This window comes from Cebus imitator, unplaced genomic scaffold (genome assembly GCF_001604975.1).
Source record: "Cebus imitator isolate Cc_AM_T3 unplaced genomic scaffold, Cebus_imitator-1.0 Scaffold136, whole genome shotgun sequence".
NCBI classification, from domain to species: domain Eukaryota; kingdom Metazoa; phylum Chordata; class Mammalia; order Primates; family Cebidae; genus Cebus; species Cebus imitator.
In genome coordinates this window covers 1,754,650-1,762,607 of record NW_016107451.1, presented here as the reverse complement: position 1 = coordinate 1,762,607, position 7,958 = coordinate 1,754,650, and the positions used below count along the sequence as shown (strand labels likewise).

At 41.5% G+C, this 7,958-nt stretch overlaps 1 protein-coding gene across 2 annotated transcripts in view; it reads right to left on the bottom strand.

Moving 5' to 3' along the window:
• Positions 1–425: 425 nt before the first annotated feature.
• YWHAE (tyrosine 3-monooxygenase/tryptophan 5-monooxygenase activation protein epsilon) overlaps positions 426–7,958 on the bottom strand; it is a 44,545-nt gene continuing 37,012 nt past the window's right edge. The window contains exons 2-4 of one of the 2 annotated variants that reach the window (XM_017541686.2): positions 5,837–6,036; positions 1,268–1,374; positions 426–665 (exon numbers count right to left, since the gene is read on the bottom strand). In XM_017541686.2, coding sequence (XP_017397175.1) covers positions 455–665; positions 1,268–1,374; positions 5,837–6,036 — 518 coding nt within the window. In that variant the 3' untranslated portion in view covers positions 426–454. The remainder of the gene's footprint in view (positions 666–1,267; positions 1,375–5,836; positions 6,037–7,958) is intronic. The other variant, XM_017541687.2, reaches the window with a different exon arrangement.

The window sequence follows — 7,958 nt, the reverse complement described above, 5'->3', positions numbered from 1 at the left end:
AAAAAAAAAAAAAAGAAACAAAAATAAAGGTATGTGGAGCACTACTTCTTACTATGCTTTAAGCCTGCTACTGATATGCTACAATAAATATATCGACTAATAAAATATACAGAACAAATTCTATCTTAAACCATCACGAAAAAATATATCTCCAAGTTCTATTCAATAGAAAAAAAAAGACTGAAAACTAATATACAAAAATGAAAACAATTATAATTCCTCTCCTCATTTTAACATTTTCTATCTATCAACAACAAAACTATCCCACATCAAAATACTTCTGACCACTATGCTAGTGGGTTGAGAGGTCTGTGTTTAATACTATCCAAAGTAGTTTCAGTAAGAGCCAAAAGTACTCAGCCAAGTCTATAAAGGCAGGGCCCAGAAACAATACGGAAAGCCGAAATAGCTACCCTGAACTTTCATGCTGAGAGCTTTTGCTCTTCCCCACAACTTACCTGCAGGCACGGTCAGGGGAATTAAGAATTTCGTAGTAGAATACGGAAAAATTGAGAGCAAGACCTAAGCGAATAGGATGCGTTGGCGGAAGTTCTGTCATTGCGATATCACTGGCAGCTTTATAAGCCACGAGGCTGTTCTCCGCAGCCTCCTTCCTGTCATTCCCTGTGGCAAACTCTGCCAGATACCTGTGGTAGTCCCCTTTCCTAAAACAGAACCAAAATTTAAAAAAAAAATTAAACCAGGAACAATGATTTTTAAACGAAAATAAAAACTGTTGTAAATTATATGAAATTATGTGACAAAAATGCATGTAACAACTAGCAGGTGTACTTCAATAATTTTAAACAGTCTCAGGAATGACTTTGTTTCATTTTTTACCTTCGACATTTCATATTACTAAATATAAGCAAAAATCTCAAGAAAATTAACTGAGGCACATCTTAAAAAAAAAAAAAAAAAATCAATAAAATTAGCACCTGACAGACTAGAATTAATCAAGTGGTTCCAAGGAATGGCGTGACAGTATATTAATCAGAAAGTAAAATTTCTAAATAAAACACTAAGCACTGTGAAATGTATGCCGTTTAGAGGAAGAGAATGGGATATGTCTCAGAAAAGCAAAAGAATTTAATAAGCAAAAGCGAATACGTTTTAATAACCTGACCATCTTTTTATTCCAACATTGGCTATCCTTCTAACATTAAGCAATTATTCTTAAATAAATGCTGAAAACCTACATAGGAAAAAAGTTATGATTAAAGACCAACTTTCAATCTTACATTTTCCCTTCTAGTATAAAACCTACATTTTATAATAGAAAACCTTGGACTCGCCAGTGTTAGCTGCTGGAATGAGGTGTTTGTCCAGTACATCCAGAATGTCACAACAGATTAACTTTAGCTCAGTCTCAACCTGAAAAAAACAAAAAAAAAATATTTTTTTTTAGTCAGATTAAGTCTAGAAATTCAACAAATTATTACAAACATTCTATCTATCTCTGGTTTTCAGGAAAAGAGCTTAGTATTAAAAAGAATTAATATTCCTCTCAAACTCCCTTTTGCCTCAACACAGAAGCAGAGAAAAGCAGCCTCTAGGTTATTCAAAGTATCTTTTCCTTTCTGCATGCTATTAATTAAGTATTGCACACACACAGGACACACATTGCACATACGCCAGCCCCTACACCCCCTTCACAGTCCAGTTATAGAATTACCAATGACCAAAACTGAACACTGATGCTTCTTTCACAAGGTAGCAACATAAGACACTGCTTCAAGATCAACTTAAAATAATTTAATGAGCAAACCTAGGATTTGAACCCAGGCAGGTTGCAAGGGAGAGAATTAAAATTTAAACACAGGCAGTTTGATTTCAACAGTCACATTCCTAACAACATTCAACAGGCAATTCCTTTAGTGGCAAAGATCCATAACTAGTTAAGACACCAAAAACCTATCTACTGAAGTAACTATTGCCACCCATCTCTATCCACTGGTGCTGCTGAAAGCATACACCACCTCTACAACACGTACACATCCAGCTTGCTTTCTACTTTCTATTAACACATGGCACTACTGCTCAGCCTTTCATGAGGTTCCTCTCATGCCCCTGGAATCGTCTTTCCACTGTAAAACATTCTCTCACTTTTTCTTCTATAATCGCATCCTTATCCCAAGCAAAACAACTATTTTCGGAATAAACCACCTTCCTGATGGCTTGGTTCCAACAGAGACTGTTCTAGGAGAAGGAAGATTTCCCTTTTTTTCTTTCTCCCCGAGATGGATTTTCACCCTTGTTGCCCAGGCTGGAGTATAATGGCGTGATCTTGGCTCACCCCAACCTCCAATTCCCAGGTTCAAGCAATTCTCCTGCCTCAGCCTCCTGAGCAGCTCGGATTACAGGCATGCGCCACCACGCCCGGTTAATTCCATATTTTTAGTAGAGATGGGCTTTCTCCATGTTGTTCAGGCTGGTTTCAAACTCATGACCTCAGGTGATCCACCTGCCTCAGCCTCCCAAGGTGCTGGGATTAAAGGTGTGAGCCACCACACCCAGCCTGGAGAAGGAAGGTTTCTAAGTTCTCCTAAGCTCCTCACATATTTAATGACTGCTTTCCTATTACTCTTAAACCCTTTCTCCTCAACAAGCTGATATTCTACATTCCATTTCTCAGTTTCTATCATCAATAGATCTCTACGCCCTTCTCCCACATTCGCTGAGTCTCTACAGCCAATCTATGCAATACCTGAGATCATACCAACGTGTGGTGTGGCCATGTTCCATGCAACAGACTCCAAGACTTGCACTTGTCCACACCCTGACTGTGCTGCTCCACACTACAAGTCTGAATTGAAAACACTCCACTCTTGGCTCATGCTTCCTGTTCCCGTTCCTCCCTTCTTATTTCTATTCAGGGACTCATCAAGACACCTGAACTTTTTTTTTTTTTTTAACGTTTTCCTTCTTTTTAAGTGCACGTATTGGCCTCTTGAACTTTCCACGTCTTCTCTCACTGTATCGGCTGCGCTCTCCGCTTCCCGCTTCCCCTCCTAGCTAGCCCAAATCCCATAACACAGCTCACGGGCTTCTTTCTTCAGCACTTTCAACTTTCTCATTTCCTCATTCCTCTGGGACACGAAACTTGTCTACTAACCATCAAAATTCTTTGACCCACATATTTCAGGGTAGTGGTTAACACATCAATCCCAGGTTACAACTTTATTTTTAAAGACAGGGTCTTTTTTGTCCACTACTGGGCTCAAGCGAGCCTCTTGCCACTGTCTCCCCAAGTGCTGGGGTTACAGCCATGAGCCACTATTCCCAGCCCTATGGGCTCACAACTTTCTATGTGACCTCAGTTATGTTACCACACACTCAAAACCCTTGTTTGTGCATTAATGGGTTGTGATAATACCTCCCCCCGCCTTCCAGTGCCATTTTAAGGATTTCAAATACTACCTCGCACAAATACAAAAAATAAAAATAGTTCCCCACTAAGGACAGTGCCCAGTAGAGCTGGCAAGTCAGTAAATGTGGTTCCCCCACCTTTCCCTCTCCCAGCCACGCTCACTTTCCACCTGCCCTGTAATTCCCGCCCTACTCTCTTTCCATGTGCTTATGTGCCTATCTGTTCCACCAAAATCAGCTTCAAGAGCAGCGCTCCTGGCAGTTTGGGCAGAATCACTCTTTGCTGCGGGGGCTGTTCTGTGCATAGCAGCATCAGCAGCAACCTAGTCTCCACCTCACCAGATGCAGGAGCACGCTCCATGCAGTGACAATCAAAAATATCTCCAGATACTGTCAAATGTCCTCTGAAGGACAGAATCACCTCTAATTGAAAACCGCTGCATTAGAGTAATGGCTATCAAACTTTTTTGAACAAGACCTACACGTGTATATATATATATATATACACACACACACAATGTGTAAAATAACTGCATTAAATAATTCTTATTCTTACAGTGTCCCACAGTGATATGTTATATTCTGTTTAAAAAAACCAATCACCAAGCCAGACGCAGTGGTTCACGCTTGTCATTGCAGCACTTTGGGAGGCCTAGGCAGGTGGATCACCTGAGGTCAGGAATTCAATACCAGCCTGGCCAACATGGTGAAACCCTGCCTGTTCTAAAAATACAAAAATTAGCTAGGCCTGGTGGCAGGCACCTGTAATCCCAGCTACTCAGGAGGCTGAGGTAGGAGAATCATTTGAACCCAGGAAATGAAGGTTGCAGTGAGCAGAGATCACACCATTGCCCTCCAGCCTGTACAACAAGAATGAAAGTCCCTTTCAAAAAAAAAAAAAAAAACTCAGCCTCCATGAGACTAGTAATCATGTATTTCATCTTTGTACCCACACTATGCAGGCAAATTGTGTGGCACACAAGAGGAGCACAAATACCTGAAGTTACAATGAAGCATCATTTCTGGTAGTAAATGTGGAGTTTCAATTACCAGAACAAAAATTAAATCTGTTCTCTGGTTGTGCAGTGCTCAAAACTGAACACTATCCTCTGAAGCTTCCAGAAGAAAAAGTTGTTCACCTCTGCCCTGAAATATTCTGTAGCCAAATCCATATAAGACAAAAATCCACTAAGGTATAAAATGTCTACTACAATATAATCATATGCACAAGGTTGTGACCTAAAATGCTGATGACTACAGCCAAGTAACTGACAGTTCCAAGCCCGAGACCTCAGCTAGACACTCAAAAGAAACAAGCCCCCTTTCCTTGGAGACATTTTCTAAAATTATAGGAATTAAAAGCAAAAATTAGGACATATTCACAATAACCACCACTCCCCCACCTCAAAATAATTTCTGTTGTATAGACACTGAAGATTAAAAACTACAAGACTGGATATAAAAACTGAGTCTTCCAATAAAAACTGGAATGAAAGGCCGGGCGCGGTGGCTCACGCCTGTAATCCCAGCACTTTGGGAGGCCGAGGCGGGTGGATCACGAGGTCAAGAGATCGAGACCATCCTGGTCAACATGGTGAAACCCCGTCTCTACTAAAAATACAAAAAATTAGCTGGGCATGGTGGCGCGTGCCTGTAGTCCTGGCTACTCGGGAGGCTGAGGCAGGAGAATTGCCTGAACCCAGGAGGCGGAGGTTGCAGTGAGCCGAGATGGCGCCATTTCACTCCAGCCTGGGTAACAAGAGCGAAACTCCATCTCAAAAAAAAAAAAAAAAAAAAAAAAAAAAACAAAAACAAAAAAAAAAAAAAAAAAAAAAAAAAAAAACTGGAATGAGGCCAGGAGCGGTGGCTCACACCTATAATCCCAGCACTCTGGGAAGCGAAGGCAGGTAGATCACCTGAGGTCAGGAGTTCTAGACCAGCCTGACCAACAGTAAAACCCCGTCTCTACTAGAAACAAAACAAAACAAAAGTGGCTGGGCATGGTGGTGCATGCCTGTAGTCCCAGGTACTCAAGAGGCTGAGGCAGGAGAATCACTTGAACCCTGGAGGAAGAGGTTGCAGTGAGCTGAGACTGCCCCACTGCACTCCAGCCTGGGCAACAAGGGTGACACTGCCTCCAAAAAAAAAAAAAAAAGAGGAATGGGATAAATTAACCCAACACTCATCATTTCACTTGAAAATACAATAGTTCCCTCTTATCCGAGAGGGATCCATTCTGAGACCCACCAGTGGATGTACTGAAACCATGGATAAGAGCAAACCTGATAGATACTATGTTTTGTCCTATACATACAAACCCATGGGAAAGCTGAGTTTATAAACTAGGCACAAAGATTAATAACAGAACCGTTATACTGTAACACAAGTGACATGAACAGAGTCTCGTTTACTCTCAATCTCTTAGTGTGCGGTACCACAGGTAGCCCTAACTGCCCAACAATCGCACCATTTGCCGATACTCCCGAATCATTTTTAGCTTGTCTTCTCCTCCCTTGTTTTCTTCTTTCTGTTCAATGCTGCTGATTATTCTCCAGGAGGCTCTTCTGGCTCCAATCACATTCTTATATGCAACAGATAGGAGGTTTCTTTCTTCAACTGTCAGCTCCACATCCATCCCTGCTACCTTCTTCATTGACTCCACCATTTCTAGATGGGAAAAGGAAAGTCAGACCTTAGAAATTTGAAGTTTTGTTAACATATCCTTTTCAAAGTAGGTTTTTTTTTGTCATGCTACTGGAAAAAAAAAATTTAACAAAAATAATTTCATAATCATCAAAATTAATGTGTGTAAAAAACCAAAAACGTGTAAAAGAAACTAGGAGTCAATACACAGAATCCAGAATGTAAGCTCTATGGAATCTTCATACACTACCTCATGCAATTCACTGTGGTCTGAAAGCACCTCTCATTACATAAGGTAATTAGGTACACCTAACCATTTTCCAGCAAAATAAATAAGCTGTCAGTTTAAGAGGAAGACTAAGAATTTGTAGGTTCAAAAAAGTATTGCTTACAAATAAAAACAAAAACAGAAAATAAAAAAAAAAAAAAAAAAAAAAGGGAGGAAGGCAAACTCATTCGTACAGCAGAAATATACAGAAAATATGGTTAGCCACAAACACAAACTGGATGTTTTCTGTCCTTCCTCCTATGAAGTTCCTTCACTGGTGACTTCTGATGACTCCTATTTGTTACCACTAGGTGGCGAGCAAAGAAAGGGGCCCAGAAAAGCCACAGAATATATACCAAGCATAGGGAAATACAGTTAATAAAAGAGCATGTCAATGCAAAGAGACACAAACAGTGCAAGACATAAAAACTCAATAAATAAATAAATAAAAACTGTATTTTTGATGCCATTATTGCCACGTGGCTCGCCAACATTACCCATGTTTAACTCTGTGGTGATGAGACTCAAGAATCTGCATTTTAGGCCAGGAGTGCTCATACTTGTAATCCTAGCACTTTGGGTAGCCGGACAGGAGAATCACTTGAGTGAAGGAGTTCAAGACCAGCCTGGGCAACATAGTGAGACCCTATCTCTAAAAAATAAAAATAGAGACTAGGTACGGTGGTCCACACCTATAACCCCAGCACTGTGGGGGACTGAGGTGGACAGATCTGATCAGGACATCAAGACCATCCTGGCCAACATGGAGAAACCCCCTCTCTACTGAAAATACAAAAATTAGCCGGGTGTGGTGGCACATGCCTATAATCCAGGTACTCAGGAGGCTGAGACGGAAGAATTGCTTCAACCAGGGAGGTGGGGGTTGCAGTGAGCCTAGATCACACCACTGCACTCCAGCTTGGGTCACAGAACAAGACTCCTTCTTAAAAAAAAAAAATTAAAATAGGCCAGGCGCAGTGCCTCATGCCTGTAATCCCAGCACTCTGGGAGGCCGAGGCAGGCGGATCAGGAGGTCAGGAGATCGAGGACATCCTGGCCAACATGGTAAAACTCTGTGTCTAATAAAAACACAAAAATTAGCTGGGCGTGGTGGTACACGACTGTAGTCCTAGCTACTCAGGAGGCTGAGGCAGGAGAATTGCTTGAACCCGGGAAGTAGAGGTTGCAGTGGATCACTTGAGCCCAGGAGTTTGAGATCAACCTAGTGGAGGCTGTAGAGCCAAGATCGCTCCAGCGCACAGCAGCCTGATGACAGAGCAAGACTACATCTCTAAATTAAAGTAAAATAAAAACAAAGACAGGCTGGACACAGTGGCTCATGCCTGTAATCCCACAACAGTGGGAGGCTGAGGCAAGCGGATCATTTTGAAGTCACAAGTTTAAGACCAGCCTGGCAACCATGCTGAAAACGTCTCTACTAACAATACATGTGGTGGTACGCGCCTGTAATCCTGGCTACTTGAGAAGCTGAGGCAGAACCACTTGAACCCAGGAGGCAGAGGTTGCAGTGCGCTGAGATAGCGCCACTATATGCCATCCTAGGCGACAGAGCCAGACTCCGTCTGAAAAGAATACAGATTAAAAATAAAAAAAGAATCTGCATTTAAATAACATCCTCAGCATTCACTAACACCCTAAGCATAAGCATACCTTAACT